The 20,240-nt window shown below is 37.0% G+C and overlaps 3 protein-coding genes across 9 annotated transcripts; 1 reads left to right on the top strand and 2 right to left on the bottom strand.

Annotated features, from left to right (window-relative positions):
* The first annotated feature begins 611 nt into the window (after positions 1–611).
* On the top strand, positions 612–5,655 carry Ntf-2 (nuclear transport factor-2). Of its 6 annotated transcripts, XR_011733639.1 has the most exons (6): positions 612–1,116; positions 1,225–1,296; positions 2,290–2,388; positions 3,015–3,128; positions 3,595–3,856; positions 3,948–5,655. XR_011733639.1 is itself a non-coding variant. In XM_071788434.1 (5 exons), the coding sequence occupies exons 1-4, from the start codon at positions 1,009–1,011 to the stop codon at positions 3,126–3,128; spliced, it is 393 nt and encodes a 130-aa protein (XP_071644535.1). In that variant the 5' UTR covers positions 613–1,008; the 3' UTR covers positions 3,948–5,655. The 6 variants fall into 6 exon arrangements, 3 of the variants coding, with proteins under 3 accessions (XP_071644535.1, XP_071644534.1, XP_071644533.1); XM_071788434.1 differs by lacking the exon at positions 3,595–3,856 and having other exon boundaries at positions 613–1,116; XM_071788433.1 differs by lacking the exon at positions 3,595–3,856 and having other exon boundaries at positions 614–1,116; positions 3,015–3,135.
* Positions 4,787–9,727, bottom strand: Hpd (4-hydroxyphenylpyruvate dioxygenase). Its single transcript, XM_071788427.1, has 12 exons — positions 9,609–9,727; positions 9,396–9,422; positions 9,184–9,246; positions 7,649–7,753; positions 7,327–7,452; positions 7,028–7,117; positions 6,844–6,944; positions 6,297–6,374; positions 5,747–5,981; positions 5,360–5,482; positions 5,160–5,276; positions 4,787–5,024 (listed from the first exon to the last, which is right to left on the bottom strand). Exons 1-12 carry the CDS (start codon positions 9,609–9,611, stop codon positions 4,950–4,952), a joined length of 1,143 nt encoding a protein of 380 aa, XP_071644528.1. The 5' UTR covers positions 9,612–9,727; the 3' UTR covers positions 4,787–4,949.
* A 2,144-nt stretch (positions 9,728–11,871) lies between these two features.
* On the bottom strand, positions 11,872–19,476 carry Hps4 (Hermansky-Pudlak syndrome 4 protein). Of its 2 annotated transcripts, none has more exons than XM_071788425.1 (12): positions 19,013–19,476; positions 17,983–18,217; positions 17,141–17,371; positions 16,899–16,993; positions 16,665–16,734; positions 16,370–16,537; positions 15,845–16,242; positions 15,493–15,654; positions 14,996–15,315; positions 14,268–14,809; positions 13,810–14,036; positions 11,872–13,471 (listed from the first exon to the last, which is right to left on the bottom strand). In XM_071788425.1, the coding sequence occupies exons 1-12, from the start codon at positions 19,018–19,020 to the stop codon at positions 13,297–13,299; spliced, it is 2,631 nt and encodes an 876-aa protein (XP_071644526.1). In that variant the 5' UTR covers positions 19,021–19,476; the 3' UTR covers positions 11,872–13,296. The 2 variants fall into 2 exon arrangements, with proteins under 2 accessions (XP_071644526.1, XP_071644527.1); XM_071788426.1 differs by lacking the exon at positions 19,013–19,476 and adding an exon at positions 18,461–18,587.
* Between the last annotated feature and the right edge of the window lie 764 nt (positions 19,477–20,240).

Genomic DNA, 20,240 nt, shown 5'->3' with positions numbered 1-20,240 from the left:
CCAATCTTACGGCAACGCACAAAGAAGAACGTAACGTAATTAGTCTTATGTTACCACAGATTAATAGAAATCTGTGATGTTACGTACGTTATGTTGCGCTTTTCTTCGTGCGTTGCCGTAAGATTGGCTTGCGTGTCGCGTAACGCAAGATTCTTACGTAAGGCGTAAGACGCTACGGCAATGTTCGTGCCCTGCCCTAAAGCGGGGAGCACACACTTCTGCATAACGCATAATGCGTAAGCATAAGAAAATTTATTGATCCATAAGCGGGGAGCACACACTTCTGCACAACGCATAATGCGTAAGCTGGCGTAAGCATAAGAAAATTGATTGGTCCATACACATATGCATAAGGAAATAGACCAATCAATTTTCTTATGCTTACGCATTATGCGTTGTGCAGAAGTGTGTGTCCGGGCCCATACACATGTGCATAAAGAAATAGACCAATCAATTTTCTTATGCTTACGCATTATGCGTTGTGCAGAAGTGTGTGTCCGGGCCCATACACATGTGCATAAGAAAATAGACCAATCAATTTTCTTATGCTTACGTATTATGCGTTGTGCAGAAGTGTGTGCTCCCCGCTTTAAACGCGCACACAGCTGATCGTTTGGACCGTTTGCACTTTCCACGACTTGAAGCGAGACGAGTGCGCGTTCTGCGCGGCGCGCAGAGTGCAAAGAGCGCGCGAGAGTGTCGAGGAGTGCAGTTGCCGCCGAACGTTCGAGAAGTTCCCTGCGGTCCTCGATCTCGATGTATCGCGAGAGAAGTCCGCGCGCCGCGCGATCGCTCGTTTCCTACTCGTATATACGGCACGAGGGATGTCGCACGGCGCTTCGCGCTCGTAGGAAACTGTAGGGCCCAAGGTCGAGACGGAACGTGCGTGGAGCACCCGGAGGCAAGAAGGAGGCGGTGGAGCAGTCGCGTGATAATCGGCGTGTCTGACTTTCGCCGTATCGCCATTTCGCCGGTCGCAATTGTCGGTCGGGGCCGTTGCACAGCACCATGGCGATGAACGTGCCGTACGAGGCGATCGGCAAGGGTTTCGTCCAACAATATTACGCGATGTTCGACGATCCGACGCAGAGGCCGAACCTCATAAACATGTACAATGTAAGACGATCCCTCGACCAGTTCATGGGACCAGTCCCGTCTCGCAATTCTCCCTCGCGTGATTTCCTCGCCCGGCCTCGCGACCGACTGACATAACCTTTTTTGCAGGCGGAGACATCCTTCATGACGTTCGAGGGCTTGCAGATACAAGGCGCTATCAAAATCATGGAAAAGTTAACTGTGAGTAAAGTTTCCTTCCGCCGATCTGAAATGAATGCGGTTGCAGTACCTCACATCCACATATTTGTATCCAAATCCGTCATGCGAGAGGTATCTTTTTTCTTTCGGGCTTTCGAAAAAGTGCCCTTGCAACTAGTCTATTCTTACTAGTGGATCATTGATCATCTGAGTCGCAGCATTAGTAGGATCCAAGAGGAATTTATATGTTCAAAGAAATGGTCTCTTCATAGAAGATGATAATCTTCATAGCTTTTTTCGTAGGAGATTGTATAGAAGATTATTAGTGTTTAACCCTCTGTCTATATGTTTTTTTGCATCCTCGGAGTGTATACGTAGGTCTGTTACGTTTGGCGCTTTTTTTTAAGTATTTTTCTTAAAGTATTTTTTAAAAATCTGAAGTTTTACAAAATATCTATCTATATTGTAGTTGACAATTTTATAGTCATTTTGATAAATATCGCTTATTTAACATTTTCTGTCAAGCTTACAAGTTTTACAGATACGAAGATATCATTTTGGCTCAGACGCCATAGACCCACGTATACAGAAAGAGGATTAATATACTTTTAATATGATGTTTATATTTTTATTTTTTCGGAGTAGTTTAAACTCTGAGAGTTTATTACTAGAGAGAATCTCTAGAAACTTATTCGACATCTCTAACTGGTCTATTTGTAAATAGAAAGGTTATATTCTGACTTAAAAGTATCATGAAGTTTAAGAATTCTAAAATTAAAGTAGATGAAATCAAAGATGGAGCTAGACAGAGACGATAGAATCTAGATATAAGATATATGTATATATAATATTTGTATGCAAGATATTTGTTGTACGTTAGATTTTGTATTTACATTTTATCAAATATGTTTGGCTTGTACTTGGTCAATCTTTATATTTTAATCTTATTTCACTATTATTATTGTAAATTTGATTTTAAAAAATTGGCATATGAAAAGTAATACGCTATTATATTAATTTTATTTTCTTTTCCAGAGCCTATCCTTTCAAAAAATAAATCGGATAATAACAGCGATTGATTCGCAACCGATGTTTGATGGCGGAGTTCTCATTAATGTATTAGGAAGGTTGCAGGTAAGGAAACCACAGTTAGTAACAAAGAAATATTCATTAAAAAGCGTTTAATGCGACAAAATGCAATTAATTATCTAATGAAGGCAATGTTAAGTTGAATTGTGATAAAAAGTAATAAAATTATTTTTAAAAATACTAAAATTTTATATTTTAAAGCATATGTAAGATTTATGTTTTATACTAAACCAATCAGTTCAGTAATTTAATTCTCAATTTTTAACGATTCTGTAAGCTTGATTTTTGCACACGTATTTGTACAAAAATAAGTTAATACTAGATATGGTGTATCTATTAGAATTATAGACTTTCTTGAATAAGACTGATTTTAACATATGGGAAATATAAGGCCTTGGCACATAGAAAAACTTAAGCAGTAAAACCCAAGCAGTAAGCAAATCAGCCAATCACAGTCAAGAACTTAAGGCACGGCCCTAAGCGGTAGCGAATCCATACTGTTGATTTCTTACTGCTTAAGTTTTTCTATGTACCAAGGCCCATAGACGGAAATAGAATAGAACCTATAGGTAGGAATTATAGACGGGAAATAAGTTCTCTGTAGTAAGCGGGTTTCATCGATACCTCAAATTAAAAAGAAAACTATTCAACGATTATTGATGATCGTGCAGACTGACGAAGATCAACCTCACGCGTACATCCAGACATTTATCCTGAAGCCGATCGGTACCAGTTTTTACGTGCAACACGACATCTTCAGACTTGCGTTACACGACACGGTTTAGGTATCAGGTACCGCAAAATCTTCTTCGTTGCTCTGTGTACCGTGTTAACAGGCAAGCCTTGTCCGATGTTTTGCATCATGTATTCGCTGCATATCGCTTTCGTTTTTTTATCTTGATTCAGCACAAAATTTCTGGACCAATAGAACTCAGTAACTTATCTCCACATCTCTATAGGCTGTGCTAAAAATCTGTTATGTTTAAGATTAATTGTGATTGTGATAACTTGAAAATTTTATTAACATTTTCTGCGATTGCTTTAATTCGCAGCTTGATATTTTTTTTCAATACGTTTGCTATTTATTTTTATTTTTAATTAATATTTCTCTTTGCAATTTTATCTTTTCATTAATGTATCTTGCTTTAAAAAGAAAACGTATATTTTATTTAATCTAAAATGATTACGTTATAAAATAATGCGAGGCAATTATATTAACGTTATTTATACATTTCATGTTATATGGAGTAGAGATATCCATGAAATGTATCTAATTCGGAGATCTCAGACGCAAGCCACGAGCCACAAGTAGCCGACTTCTGTGAAATACAAATTTACGAGTCTGGGATCACTGATTTAATTCGACGCGTTACGAGTAGATAGTTTGATACAAGAATAAATTGCTGAACAAATTGGAACAATGATTAAATCATAATGTGGAGTAACATTTAAAGACTTATTTCTGTATTTTTAACATTAAATGTGTGAACCATATAATACTTCAATAATTAATGTAATTAACATTAACATCAATATTATTTTATTATTAAGTGCTACTTAACACATATTGTTATATGTAATATATTGCTTGCGTTTAATTACAGGCAGACGAGGATCCCCCACACGCCTTCTCGCAATGTTTTGTGTTGAAGCCAATGGGTAATTCATACTACTGTCAGCACGATATCTTTCGCCTTAACATTCATGATAGCGCATGAACGAGGAAGATCGTGCTGATTTTCGCGATGAGCGTGTGAGCAGACAGGTTGTCGAGCGACCGGATGCCCTGGAGATCGCGATTAATAAGTGAGCCACCTAATCTCATCAATAACCCTCTCGTCACGACCACATCCTACCTATCCCTATCCCTGTTCTTTCTATAGATAATATTACATTTTATATGAAGAATATCTCTCCGCTTATATCTTGGCCACGATAAAAAAAAATGAATCGAGAAACATCTGATATCACAGTTTTAAGTAATTTCGTCGCTTTTCTCTGTACAATATATATATATAGATATATATGTATACACACAGATATATATATATATATATATGTATATATGTTGTTCGAAATTTACATTTCTTAGTTACATACGTACTAGCACAACGTGCACACATAGATATCTCATTGATCGAGAGAGTTTAATTTTTGACGGCAGGTAATATCTTTGCATTACTACGCTTTGAAATGTATTGTAACATATTTTACATTTAAAATGCTGTGTATTTTTGTAATACGAAAAAAAATGTTGGCCATTAAATACAAGAATACGGAATTAATCGGACAAGTTGATTATCTATTCCACAGAGGGAAACGTAAAAACCTTGACATTTTCTTCGGTCGCGACAAAACATACAGCTCTATTATAATGTGAACGAATTATTAACAATAGTGATATGTATCAGGATAGATGGTGCTGAATAAATCTCGGGGCAGATTTTATATGTATAATATACTTTTTAATGTGATATCTCATTATATAAGTAGAACAATACACAATTAAGTACAAAGATACTCATGCTTCACTCTTTTATAGGATTACTTTAACTGCCGGCTAACGGTTTCAATTTTTCAAATATATCAGCGGCAATGTTGATATTCTACAGATTTCCACGTTTTGCTTGCTCCAATTCGATCGCTTCGAACAACGCCTGGAAATTGCCGGCGCCGAAACCCTAAAGAAGAAATGACAAATTAAATTTACGATTATTTAAATACTAGTTGATATTTCTCGAGTTTTTAGGTGTTAGTAAATTTTGTAAAGATCGTAGATGTAAAATTAGATTCTACAACCTTTTTTCAATACTTACGTTATGGTTGCGCCTCTGTATGACTTCTATGAACAGCGTCGGTCGGTCTTGCATATTTTTCGTGAATATTTGTAGAAGATATCCGTTTTCGTCGTAGTCTATTAATATCTTTAATTTCTGCAAAGCGATAACGCAATCGAATTAACAGTAAACGCGTTACAACTTGTACCAGAGTTCTAATTCACTATCAATAAAGGTACCTGTAGTATATCCAAGTCCTCCACGATTTTCGTGCCACTGGCTTCCAGGCGGTTTCTGAGCATGTCGTAATAACTATCGGGCACGTCCAGAAACTCCATCCCTCTGGCACGCAGATTCGTTATCTGCAAAAATGGAGCGTGAGAATGAATGTGCGGAGGAACTTATTGCGAGCGCGCGACATTTCCTAGAAAATATCTTAATTTAATAAATTAAAAACATCGAAACTATATGTCAATTATTATTAATTATTAAAAATCAGAATAAAAATGTTAAGAGACCATTTTGTGACCAAAAAGCTAGTTTTTTTAAAGTTGCTACTATACTGCATAGTCGTGTCTTGTAGGACACGTTACGCACAAATGCAATTAGAACACTCAATTACTTACCGCTGCAATAATGTCACTGGTATTGAGGGCAATATGTTGCACGCCGGCGCCGCCGTAGTATTCGACGAATTCCTGGATTTGGGAGCGTTTCTTCCCTGACGCGGGCTCGTTGATCGGCATCTTTACAGTCTCCTCCCAGTTCGTCATCACGATGGATCGTAGCGCGGAATATTCCGTGTGCAGCTGCGTGTCGTCGACTGACCAGAATCTATGAAACTGTAAACATTCCTCGTACCTAAGAGAGAAAAAAAAGAGAGAAATCTTCATTTAATTTAATATTCTATTTTTTAGCGTAAGAATATTTTACCTACGGCAAAAATTTTGAATGTTTATCTGTGATTCGATGAGAGTGTAACGTAAACTTTATTACGCATTTTATTCTATATACTATTTTAATATATTAATGTACTCAATTACTGTATCACTAATGAATTGTAACAAATGCTGCTTTTAATTATTATTTAAAATCGAGAGAAAAATGCACTGAATTATATATGACTTCTCATTAGCATAAACATGTTTACGTTCACACGTAAATAAATCTACATACCATTTCGCAACGGGTTCCATCTGTTTGTCGGATTGATTACCCACCACATGGTCCACGAAATTTAAATGTATTTCTGGTCTATGATAAGAGAAATATATCGATATAGTTTAAGTTTAATGTTAGTCTCCTATCCTATCGAGCTACTCGAGTATTCTTTACGTTTCTTTTGTACTCTATATATGAGAGATTAAAATTGTAGGATATTTTATAGGATATCTTGGAATTTAAAATAAAAATTATCCTTTACTTTTCTAATGTGTGAGTAAAGGATATTTTTTTTCGTCAAGGAAGAACATTAAGACATTATTATTAAATTATTGAGATATTGTTAAAATATTCCAGTTTTTTTTTTTAAAGCGAGATGATTCTACACAGTAAAAAAATTTAATGTCCCAGAAAGTCCACTCTAAATTTTGTATTAAAATAACTCATGCATTGTGTTATTTTAACACAAAATTTAGAGTGGACTTTCTGGGACATTAAATTTTTTACAGTGTAGCTTTTGTTAGTTGCTACTGTATGAGGAATCGCGCTTTTGCATACGCACAATTGTTTGAGAAGAGTATCCTCCGATGGCCTTGCAAAACCCGGCAGGAAGAAACCCTTGTACTTCATCCTATCGACAAGCGTATGGAGCGTATCGCCATACTGAAAGTGGCGTTGAATCAATTGACATCTAGAATATGACGATATCGGAGATCGTGTAGAGAAGTATCATTTTTTATACTTACAGTTTTCAGAGTGGCCATCCTCACAGTGCCATATTCGTCGCTTTCCTCCCATATGTCGCGCACTATTTCGGCGCCCCTTTTCTTGGCAATCTTTTGGCATGCATTGTTTAAAATATCAGTAAAGACAACTTGAAAATGACTTTACTATTATTTTCCGATAGGAAAAATTTTTTAACGCCATTTTTAATTATGCCTATTTTAATTCCGGAAAGGATATTTTATCTTGCAACGTGGAAATTTTACTAATAAAGGAACTTGTATTTTTTAGGCAAAGAAAAAGCATTTTCTTTGTTTCTTACCTTCACAATGGTGTCGATATCTTCAACGTTGAACGCAACATCTCGCACGCCGTCTCCATGTCGAGAAAGATGATCCGACATTTCTTCATTATCAGACTCGTACGGGGATTCGAACACGAACACTATCTATGATTACGATCCTGATGATTAGGAAACTCTATGCGTTTCGGAAGATCATATGCAAGATTTCGAAAAGAACGCTACTCTTTAAATAAACTATTAAATAATGTAAATCTATTGAAAATTTTTTCTATAACGTTACATTTTGATTTATTTTACTGTGTGTGCTTACACATTCGTGCGTGCGTTTAAAGTTACTCACTTTGTTCTGTTTCACTACATGCGCGGCTATTCGTCTGGAGCCAGTTTCCAAACCGCGATATCCAAACGGCTGGAACCCCATCCTGCATCGATAGAAACTGGCAGCCTACGAGCAATTGTGTTTTACCTTCACGTATATGTAATCTATCTCAAAATCTCGGATACTCGCGTAAAAATACACGATCTGTTCGCTGCGCACATACGTGTCTCTTGGATGCATTTTTAGATTTTATTTTGTTTCTTATATTCTATTTTCTTTATACGAGGCGTTTCTTAGTATGTAGGAAACATTATGAACACGAATTTAGGGCAGAAAATCAACAAGTTTATGTATGTACATAGTATCTTGATAAAACTGATAAAACTCAAATGCAGCTATAGATAAAGAACAGAATTATATTGAATACTACTCTCTACTTCCTCTCTATTTTCCTACGATATTGAGGAACTGACAAATTTGGAAACGTGTCGCTTCACGTAATTGCACGAATTGAAAAAAAATAAAATAAAATAAAAACGGTACTGTTTTTGAGAAGTTATATGAAAATTGTATTCTGATTTCGCTTAGTCTTAATAGCGATTTTTGAAACGGTAAATACATTGCAGTACGCGTCGCCAACGGAATGGATTCGCTGGAAAACAGGCCGTGTCCACGAAAGTTCGTCTTAAATAATAACGTAATAATGTAAAGCGTGAATATCCGTGTAAATTATATACATATCGTTTCTCGTTGCATAAAACATAACGTTGTTTAAAAAAAAAAGTGAGCGCAGCTGTTGCATAATATACATTAGAAACGTAGATAAGCTTTTATCAGCGAATAAACTAAATAAAAGTTGCGACTGAAAAAGTATGCGCAACGAAATTGTATAAATGTACAGTATATTGGCTAATAAAATCGTAACTTTTCCTTTGCTATATACATCCTGAATTTGATTACTGCATTTGCTGCATTTATGACCGATGCGCCCACGCAACGTAGTTATGGCTACATTACGATATTGTTATATCAATTCAGTAAAGCGTCTCTCTAAGTCTCATAGAATGGTTTCGCTACTAATATATTAGAGTGATTGCGATAGTCACTCCAAAAGAGAGGATTGTCAAATTAGAGAGTACTCTAATTTGAGTAAATGCGGGCACTCATAAAGTAGGAGTGAATTTTTCACTCAAATTTTTAGAATGACTATACTCTATCAGAGTGATACGATCTCATTCTAAAGCTATAGAGTAAATCACGATTCACTAAAGATTGACTGATAAATGACTTTAACAGAGTGAAATTTTTCACTCTAAATTCACTCCTATAGACACTGATCTTTTGCACTCGAAAAGAGTGCCCTTTTACTTTTTCTTAGAGTGGCGAATTACTCGAATTAAGTGCACAGACTCAATTTTTATTTTTTATTACACTTGCATTTTCTCGTTTTGAATATTTCACTTTTCGACTTTTAGAGAATATACATTTATGATTGCTGTTTATTTTCCTACGATATTTCTCACGTATTAAAAAACATTCAGTATATGAGAATTTACCTGTTTCGCATTTCCGACCCAGAATTTTATGTGATCGAAACTGATGAATTTTCCTCCAATGGGCTAAAAAATATCAATATTGCGCGTCACATTTCTAGTAGTAATTCTCTATAATTATAATCACTGTGTATTCTAAATAGTAGTAGTAATTCCATCAGGCGAGAAAACAACTTATTTTTCTCCCCAACACTTTAACAAGAAGTGATGTCTACCTGGGGTCCTTTATCGGTGTAGCTCGTCTGGAAGCAAACGCGAAGAATTTATTATTTTGATGTTGGACAAATAAAAGATCTCAGAAAAGTTTATCTTTGCGAATTATAAGTGTTGGACAATTGCACATTAGATAAGCAATCGTACTGTTCAATCAATAATCAAGTTAAATTATAAAAATGACTCTGTTACCAGATGACAGTTCTCCAACTTACCATGATGGCTTTCAAAATCAAGGAAAGCGGTAAAAAGTATCTTCTATGACGATACCGAACACTCGATTATTGTGGAGCGCACATTGAGTTCCGCTTTAAATATCGAGCCCACCGACGATCCACGGGCCTGCCGTGTCACGCTATTGGTCTACGACGGAGGCTTGTTTGCGCCACGTTCTCCATGATCGGCGGTTCATAAATCAGACCGGTGACGAAGGCAGGTTTTTTTTTTTAAGAATCCTGCTGGCTTGATTGCCGAATGCCAAGTCCATATTGACAGTACGCAACAGCGTCACTCTTAGTAAAATTGTAAACTATAAGATAATTAAAAATAGCTTTTTATTATTTAGCAATTTATTCTTGCAACGTACAGACTACAGTATCATTTTTCGTTGTAATGTAGTATTTTTATATTTAAAATAATTGTCGTAGTTAAAATATACTGAAGACTCATTTTGTTATAATTTAATAGCAAGAAAGCAAAGATTTATTTCAATTCGGCAGTTGTTAAACAGCTTGTTTTCGTTTTTGATTAGGCACAATTCAATTCGATATATATGATATATATTTATTGATTTTTCAAAAGGGAAGTATTTTTGGTATATTTTAAAAATCTATTCTATCGATTACATATATGTTATTTAATTGAAAAACATTTTTATTTTAATGCACGTTGCAAGAATTTTTATGATATATTTTCTCGCTTCTGACATCATCAATCCAAGATGGCTGCAATGAACCGGAGTCTTAATTAAATGCGTCATTAAAGCTGGGATACATTCAACGACACGCATTCGAGGTGGGCTCGCCTTACTAATTAGCATAAGGCATAAGGAAACATTTCTCCGATTAATCCTAGAGCACGTAGGTATCCCGTGCTACATATGTACAGCACATAAACAAGGTCTTTGAAGATTCCCATAGTATTACATCATAAGTTTTATTTTCATTAGAGTTTTTATTTTCTATAGGTAATTTTCTGATAATTCCAATTATTATACAAAGCGATAAGATATTTAATTAAAACATTTTTATTTTAATAACATTGCAAAAATTTTTATATATGATATATTTTCTCGTTTCTGACATCATTAATTCAAGATGGCTGCAGTGAGTGAGCTTAATTAAATGCGTCATTACAGCTGGGACACACTCAACGACACGCATTCGAGGTGGGCTCGCCTTCTTAATTAGCATAAGGCATAAGAAAACACATTTCTCCGATTAATCGTAGAGCACGTATGCCATGCCACGTGTGTGACAACATATAAGCAAGGTCTCTGAAGGTGACAATCCTATTGCATCATATTACTTCCATTTACAGTTATTTTCTATATATATATATATATATATATATATATATATATATATATATATATATATATATATATATATATACACATGATTCCGGTAATTTTCTGATAACTCCGATTATTACACAAAGCGAGATTATTTTAAAAATATTTGCGATTTTTCAAATTGCAGTAAAGAAACGTGGAAAGAATTGAGAAATATAAATGCTATGGTAAAGTCGAATAAATAAAAACGATTAAAAAAGGTTTTCTTCCTAAAAAAAAAGCATTTATATAAAAATCGCAATATATATAGGGCGCATAATGCATTATTCATTTTTGTTGTTTACCAAATAAACAAGAATAAATGATGCATTATGCGCATCATGCGTGAAACGGAATTCACTCGTAAAGAGCGATTGATGGTACGATAAAATGCCCTTTTTCGATTTTTCTATATCTCTCTCATTCGCTTCAATGAAATCGAATAACATCGAATATTTTATTTGTCACCTTCGGCATATTAAAAGTTTTTCGCATAAACATCTCACTTTCCGCAGCACGTAGCAAACATATTTATGTCGCCTGGTGTTAGAATGCAGAATTTTCTGCGTACACACCCTCTAATGCATTTATGCATTTATACGTAATATTAGATTGGAGCATACTTTTTTGTTGTTTACGTTAAACGCTTCGATGATGCAGTAGCTATTAGCTATGTGCTATGTGATAAATACAGTGCCTGCCTCTGTTATTATTAATTTAAACTTCATCCATTTATCAGAAGCATAGTAGCATTCAATCGATTGTCACTTCGCGATATATAATTATTTAAATTAATTTTCAACAATTATATAATTAGACATTATATTATACAATAATTATAATTTATATAATTAAATAAATAATTTTAATTAATATTATTATACAAAAAATCATAGGACGCACCGAAAAACAAGATCAAGAAAGTATTTAAAGAATGATAATTTGCTTTATTAGATCTCAAACAAAACACATGGACTATCGGATACAGAGAAAGTCATTAGAAAATTCAGACAATGACATAACATGATTCAACTCTGCTCGCCAAAAATATCGTCGGTGCAATATATTAGCATAAATTAATCGCAATATAAATATTTGGAAATATTACATATCGTTGTAATGAAAAACTTGTCTCGCGGAAGATTCCTGCGCGAGATCATCGACATTTTTATGTAAATCTTGCGAGACAAAAACGGATTCAACACCGATGACGGGTAACGTTGCGCATAAAATGTCGCATAAAATATTTTTTTACATTAAAATTGACAATGTCGAGCAGGTGATTTTTGCAATATTATTATCGTCTCTATTTTTCCCCTACAAAAGCAATTCGGACGACTAGAAATACTGGATGTAGCGCGTTCGCGGAATACTGATTTCCGTCTTTCTTTTTCGGAGAATATATACCCTTAACTATCCTCTGAAACTGAGTGTCTGATTCGCGCTGATTAAAATGCAAATAAGTTACTAACGGCTCGTTATGTACATGTACAATAAATCGACTCTATACAGGATGTCCGAGAATCAATGAAGATACAGTGTACCTCACATTTGGAGTCAACAATTTTTTTTCAGATATTAATATTCTACATAGTAACTCTCTAGTAACTCTTAAATAATAGACAGAGCAAGTATTTTTATAATAATTATATAGACGGCGAATTGTGTAATAAGTGTAATTAATCAAATAAAAATATTATTGACGTAAAACTCGCTTCAAAAATTAAATACAATGTTACATTACTTATCTTCTCTTTCGAAGCCTGATTCCTGAAAGACTTCTCATTTCTAATGGCCTATAAATCAGAATCTACTGAGATATGTCTCATGATATACTGATAGATCAAAATTCTAAAAACTGTCTCCAAGTTTTAAGAACAATAATGCTATCTACTTTCCGTCGATTCTAAGACATGTTATATACAATAACATATATAATACAAATAACATTTGCTATGATAACAATTTGCACTATCGATGAAACGGTAAAGTATACAAATTGGTTGGTCGACGATCCGTTATCGTAAAAAATGTTTCGACCGGTATTACACGATAAGAATGCATGGGTACACCACAGTGGTATATAAAAGCTCTTTTTGATCGCAGCCAATTCTCCTGGAATTACGCTCGGTATGTTGGAAAATCACAGATTACAAAAATACGCCGTAGAAAAGCCGTATATCTTCCGTTGTTAAAATTATCCCGTCAAAATAACGTACGATTCTCCTCTCTTGTACTGGATATGATGATCTCTCTTGCCGAGAGCAAACAAGCGAAATTGTGAACGTATGCATTATCCTCTTTTTTTTCTGGCAAAAAAAAAGAAAAAGAAGTAACGCGCAGTTCTGGATTTACAGTAACACGATTCCGTGATCTCTTTCCAATCGACGCTTTGCTTTGAGAGCCACGATCCCCATCAGATCCGCTGGGGTAGGAAGCGCTGCAAAAGTACCTGGTGCCACCGCTTGCTGGTAGAAAACTTCTACTCCTCCGCTCTGGTTACCGTAAACTACCGTGTCTTCCGTTCTGCTCAATCAAAATATTCTTTTATGTCAGGATCTTTCGGCAAATTCGATTCCTGTCGTAAACGTCTCAACATATTCGCTCGCCATAATCCACATAATGTTATAAGTATTTCTAAATTTCCGGCAAATATTGTAACTTGTAACTTAACAAAATAAAGCGTTACACAAAGACATCGTAATTAACATGATTTTAATCATCTATTAGAAAATGTTTGTCTTACAAGGACAAAACTAAAACTGATTCGCGAAAAAAAAGTTTTACGTAATATAAATTAGATATAAAATAAAAAACAGTGAAACTTTTTTTAGTTTATAAAGAATGAAGAGTTTCGTAATTACCTGACGATAATGTCTGTCAAACTTCTGCCTTGCGTAAATCTGTCGTGAAGGCAGGATACGATGTCCAGCTCGGTAACGCCCCAAAGTCCGGAACGCTGCACTGTGTCCCACTGCGGATCCACATTCAGAATACTGTACAACTCTTTATTTTCCGTGGATGGCATTGGTTCTAGGCACTGCTGCAGTCGCGATTCGAGCTTACCCAACGTACTCACACAGGTATGCCACTATACGAAACAAATCATTTATTATGACTGTTATCCGCGTCTTTACAGAAATAACATTTGAGAATATTTCGGGCAATTATTCCATAATCTTTTAATTATTGTATCAATTTTTCTCTTAAAAATTGGCACTATTATATTATTATTCAAAAATAATCCTTCGTAATTTTCATCGTAATTTTTTAAACATTTAAATCCAATAAATTCCAGAACATATGAATTTTTCACACTTACCAGAGCATGTATCAAATCCGGATTGTTCGCGGTGCCGTTTTCCATCAGCAACACCAGCACCATATTCTGATAGCCGCAGAGAAAGAGCTCGGTCTTCACGAGACAGGCGGCGGGCTCATCCTTGTTGACCCAGTCTTCCTCCAGCTCATCCTCACCATCGCTCGCTTCCTTCTCGACGGACTCCAGTTTTTGCCGGATCAGCTGATTCGTCGTTGTCGTCGTCGCGGTGACTGTCGCACCACCGGAAAATCCGGACAAATCGCGGAATTCGCTCGGCGTGGTCTCGCGACTGCAGAAGCCGCTGGTTCGCTCGTCAGCCAGCAGACTCAGCTTCGACATCAGCGGCGTCAACTGTAAACCGTCCAGCTTCCGTCTCTGCGGAAACTCAAACGAGCTTCCAGCACCACCGCACTCCGACGTCGATTTCCGCCGATCGTCGCCGTTGGACACTTCAGCGACGACGTTAAGCGGCTTCAGCGGCAGACTCATCGATCTCTTGTACGTCTCTTGCTTGCTCTTGTCATACCCAGGTTTGGCGCATTCTGAAGGTTTATATTTAAAACAAATGTTTGAAACATGTTTCGAACACTAGAACATTCACGACACTACTATTGTTGTTACTATTTTTACTGCTATTACTCCTCTCTTTAGCAACGTTGGAAATGCACTCTACTTTTTATGTTAAAAAAAATTTTTTTTTAGATTTTTAGCTCATTTAAATAACGTACCTTCGCGATCATCCTTCGTGATTGAGTTCCGGCTGCTGTTTATCGGTAATTTCGCGCTCGTCAGGTCGCTTGGCAGGCTTTTCGATTGTAGATTGTCGTCATCGCTACGACGCTCGTGAACGCCGTCGTTATCGCGCAGCTCCTCGCAGTGCGAGGCGATGTATTGCTCATACAAAGATTGCGAAACTGGTAGACCATCATATCGGAAGACGGGATAACAGGGATCAACGATAGTACGCGAATGCCGCATGTTACTTCTGGTGAGTTTCCGCCGGGGTGAATTCGGATCGTCCGGCGAGACTTCATTTAATTTGCATAGTCTGTTAATAGAATATAAATATTAAAATAAAATAGTTTTATAGAACATTCGTTTTATAGAAATTAAGTTCGTCTGCATTATACAATGGGTTTGATTCCATTATTTTTTAAAACGCAATTACCGACTCAATAATCATACGTATTCAGTAATCGGGTAGCTATAGCATTAATTCAATTACATTTTGTCTAGTTCCAGTTGACGAGCCCTGGGAATACCGTTCAAACGTGGCTTGATTGATGACGTCAAGTCCGATAGGCTCATGCTCTTCCTGTCGGGATCTTTCCTCTTTATCAGTTTCTTCTTCGAAGTAGCATTTCTCAGCTTGTTCAGGCGTTTACATCTATTATATGTAATCAAAATTCGATTATTTTGCAAGCTGGACAATTATATGTCACCAAGCTTACTTCGGGATGAAAGTTTCGAAAACGGTCCACCTCCGATTTCAATGAAACTTTGTAAAAGTAACTTCGAAGTGCATAATCTTAAGTTTCACAGAATTTCTAAAAATTACTTTAAAAATAAACATGTACCTGAGCGCTTCTTTAACGACGTCGGGAATGTCGTCGTCATCACTTTTCGACGAGCTTCTAAGTCCCTCGTTTTCACCGCCGCTCTCAGACGAGCAGATGAGCATGGCGTTCCCGTGTAACACCCGGTCCACGTCCTTCAACGGTGTCGCGCAGACACTGGGCGTGAGCGGATTGGCAGTGACACCACCCTTGGGACGTTCTGGCTTGATTTCTTGCTTGCGTCTGATCGGTGACTCGTGTTTGACCGCAAGCGGCACGGACGACACATATTGAGCCGGCGCCGGCGGGTAATTCGTCGAGTCCAGTTCACCTTCCTCGGGAACCGTGAAAATCTTCGATGTATCCCGCTTCATGCCGGACGTAATGGGTGGTTCCTTGACGCCGGTCTTAGATACGGTCTGAAAGTTCATCGAATTGAACGCAAGGCGATCTACAAGTGGTCGGTTATTATAACTTTTATTGAAAAGTCAGGATATCTAATTAGATTTTATATATTTATATTGTGTCATCGCGTCCTACACCTACCTTCCTCTGTAATATTTTCTTGGTCACGGTATCTAGACACGAATTGTAGTACCGCTCGTTATTCGCTTCTTGCATCAATTTTGCGAATTGCTTCCGCTCTATGTACACTTGTAACAATTGAACACCGATCGGCAAGTGAAATTCCGTGGGTATCCTTTCCGCAGGAGCCTTCAAATTCAATGCATTATGAATTTCTTATCAACAGAAGCGATCGATTTCGCTAAAAGCCAGTACGCGTCATTCTATTCGATCAGCTACATTTACATTTAATTTTCAAGTCTAATCAAAGAAATACCTTTATCCTGTAAGGATCCGTTATGACTATTTGTTTCGTTAGATCTGCTCCCAGCTGCGTTGAGACTATCCTGAAAGAAAGAAGATTGATAAATTAGGTGATCTTAAAAAGACCAAAGTAACTAACAGCAATTAATAACATCAGAATATATAATTAGTGTTAATGTTTGAAAAAATATTGGAACGCGATATTGAAGCAACAATATGATTTTACTTATGGATGTCTGTTTCGTACTTGTTATTGTAAAATAACGCTCCGCCCAAAATGCCATTTATCTCTTGACAATGCTGTAACACTTGCATTCCTTCCAGGAATATGTTGCTGGCACTCTACATTAAAAGAAACACACTTTTATTGCGAGAGAGGAAATATATAAAATCGTATAAATTTATAATTGTTTTGATATTTGTATCTATATTCGGCATTTTTCTATCTCGCAGCATTTTGCTTTTGTACTTAGTATTATCCGTACTAACCTTTGGAAGCTTAATAACAGGAATGTTGGAAAATAGATTGGCACTATGTTGAAGAATTGGCAGATAGGTCTCAAACATCTGATACAATTTCTCGGTGAATCTATTACGATCGTTATTGAGGGATTCCAGTATCTGGACGAGGTCGCAGTGAAAGAATTTCAACAACGATTCCAGAGTGTCGGCGCGTCTCTCGAGTATCCAGTCGTGTATGTTTCTATCAGTCCCCACTGCCTAACAAAATTAAGCAACGTAATTTACGATTAAACTTACGATTAATCTCCTAAATGGCTATTGAGTTGTGAACCACAACGAACATACATATTAACTCTTTGTAAATATTGCGACGATTGAATGGTGTCACCAGATAACGTCTCTATCAATATCGAACAATACAAAACGCAATAATATATGTAAAGAAAACATCATGCGACGTGTGTACTCCATATTTCTTGGAGGAGTTTTGAGAAAAGTCAGGCTACTTTGAAGCTTAATACTGATATTGATATTCTTGTTTTTGATATTAATATTACTTAGTAGCTATTATTATTACTTACTTAAAAGCTAATATTACTATTTAGTGATTAACATTTATTTAGAGTACATAACTATATTATAACCAATCAATTACAATAATGTTATATTATAGATTATCTGTTTGTATATACAGCTCTCAAGTTACATCTTATCTAAAATCGTATCACACCCACTGACACTGGTCCAGTGGAAAAACTCTAGGCACCAGTCATTATGAATGGCTGTGATCAATCGCAAACGTGGTCAAAATCGGACCTCTACCGTATCACACAATAGCAATTGAATGTTCCGCAGTGAAATGCACTTACCAATACATATTGCCCGAACTTTTTTAACACAAACTTTCCGCCTTGCAACGTGATAGAGCGTGGCGCTGAAAACGACGTTGTCAGGAAGTGATGCACTCCCATTAACTGTCCCGCCAGAGCCAGTCTCTGCGTAAGAGATACCCAAGCCGGATGAAAGTACATAACTGCTTCGGCAGGGTCATCCTCCTCTTTACAACACTTTGCAGTGTCGTAAACGAATACTATCATCATCTCTCTGAAAACGAAGGTTTTGTTCTGAATTCTAGGACAAACTTATCTTATTGTAGTTTTAATCGAATATAAGCCTAGGCCTAGGTTTGGATACCAAAACAATTATAAATTATAAAGCTAAGCTTATTTGTAGGATATATTGAAACAAAACAGCAAGCTTGTAGACGTGATAAACCATATTACGTAACATTCGCGGGGAGCCTAAATTTACTTTTTGTTTCCAGTTACAAGATTACACACAGCTTACCCAGATCTGATCTGTTTAAATATATTGACAATAATTGCGAAGGTATCTTAAAGTATTTCATTGTAGAAAATTGCACCGGGCAATGCAGAGAACACGTTCCGCAGAGTGTTTCAGTTTTGGTGCATGACTGAATCATTCCCGAGCGAATAATCGACCGATTAGGCGGTCCCAGTAACCGATACGGCATCGAGGCGAGATAAGATAAAATTACAAGTCGCATATGTCAATTGTAGCTCGTCAGTACTCCGCAGAGCAGAGCGGCAGCCTATCAAAGCAACCTTGGAGAGGCACACGCTCTACGGGAGATCGCGCGTCGAGACAATTTTGTGGGATTTGAACGCTTAAAAGAAACTCCGCCTTCTCTTTCACGAGTCTCGAGGAACCTGCAGAACGTCGTCGTTGCGCAGTTGCGTGCGGTCGCAAGGACAGGGAAAGAGGGAAATAGTAAACAGAGCATCACGTCGTCGCGTGCCCGCATTGCCCGCAATCGCGAGTGTGCGTGCCCGTGCGTATTCTAATGAGATAAGGCGGCACGATTACGCGCGAGCATACTTCGCCATGGTGATGGTTGATTAATCGTAGTCAATCGTCGTCCCGGTGCAGCGGGCGATCTGTCAACCGGTCTCCTCGCTGTCGAGTGCTGTCGAGGCCCGCTCTCGTTCTCCCTGACGTACGCTCGTTCTGTCAACGGGAAACGACGTTTCCACACTCGGCACCGTTCCACCTGCTACTAATTGCTAATACGATCCCGGGCGCTCGGCCGCAGTCCGGTGAAAACGAGACCCCGTAGACCCCGTGGTGTCTGGCCGCGTCGTCGACCGGCGAGAAACGTCGCGTGCCATCGCGTTCTCTTCCTTAACCGTAGATCGTGGACGATCGCACCGCGTGAAGCCGCTCCTCCCGCGCCGCCATACCGATATTGATCTCCCTTAGTGGTTTGTGTGCGTGCACAAATATAGCGGTAGCTCTGTGTCCGCGCAATTCTTTTCAGTCTTTTCTCACGTTTCTTTCCCTCATATGCAGTGTACATACATACACGAGGCATGCATAAATGTTCTATGATGTTTCGCGCGTAACAATTTTATAATAAAAAAAGAAAAGAGACTATAATTTTATTAACGTTACTCTGCTACCTACACGCGCACGCGTGTTTCAAAATAATAATAATAAAAAATTATACATAATCTTGGTGAAAAAATGAGATTCTATATATTATTTATCAATATTTACCTGCAATAATTGTAGTCATCAACATTGTCATTACAAAAGTATCTTCTGTGGGGTGATCTTATGGTTTCTCATCATAATCCCAGGCAGCCAAGTTATCTGTTACAAATTTTGTCGGTAGAAAGACTATTGCATATTTTTTTTATATTAATAATTGGTTCTGATACAGAGTCTGCTAACATAATAATCGGATGAACGGTTCCTGCAGCCTGTGTTCGATTTCTGCTACCAATCTGCTGTTTGATTACGTTTTATTTAGCAGACTTCATTGGCAGAACATAAGTTGAATGCGAACGCAGATGATGTCGAGTTTGCTAAAACATGTTTTATCAAATCTGCAATCTGCCGATATACTGCTATCATTTTGATTACTGGAATATATCGGCTAATTTTATATATCATGACATGTCAAATATATCATTGTTCGATCATTTGATATATATCTGTACAGTTTATGTTTAGATTATACTTTTTTCTGTCGCGTTTTGCTGAAACTGCCTTGATCTCCGGTTACCTAACAGAAATGCGGTCCTTATCATGGTTGATCTTCAAT

Source organism: Temnothorax longispinosus, chromosome 9 (genome assembly GCF_030848805.1).
Source record: "Temnothorax longispinosus isolate EJ_2023e chromosome 9, Tlon_JGU_v1, whole genome shotgun sequence".
In the NCBI taxonomy this organism is placed as follows: domain Eukaryota; kingdom Metazoa; phylum Arthropoda; class Insecta; order Hymenoptera; family Formicidae; genus Temnothorax; species Temnothorax longispinosus.
This window is presented reverse-complemented; position numbering and strand designations above follow the sequence as displayed.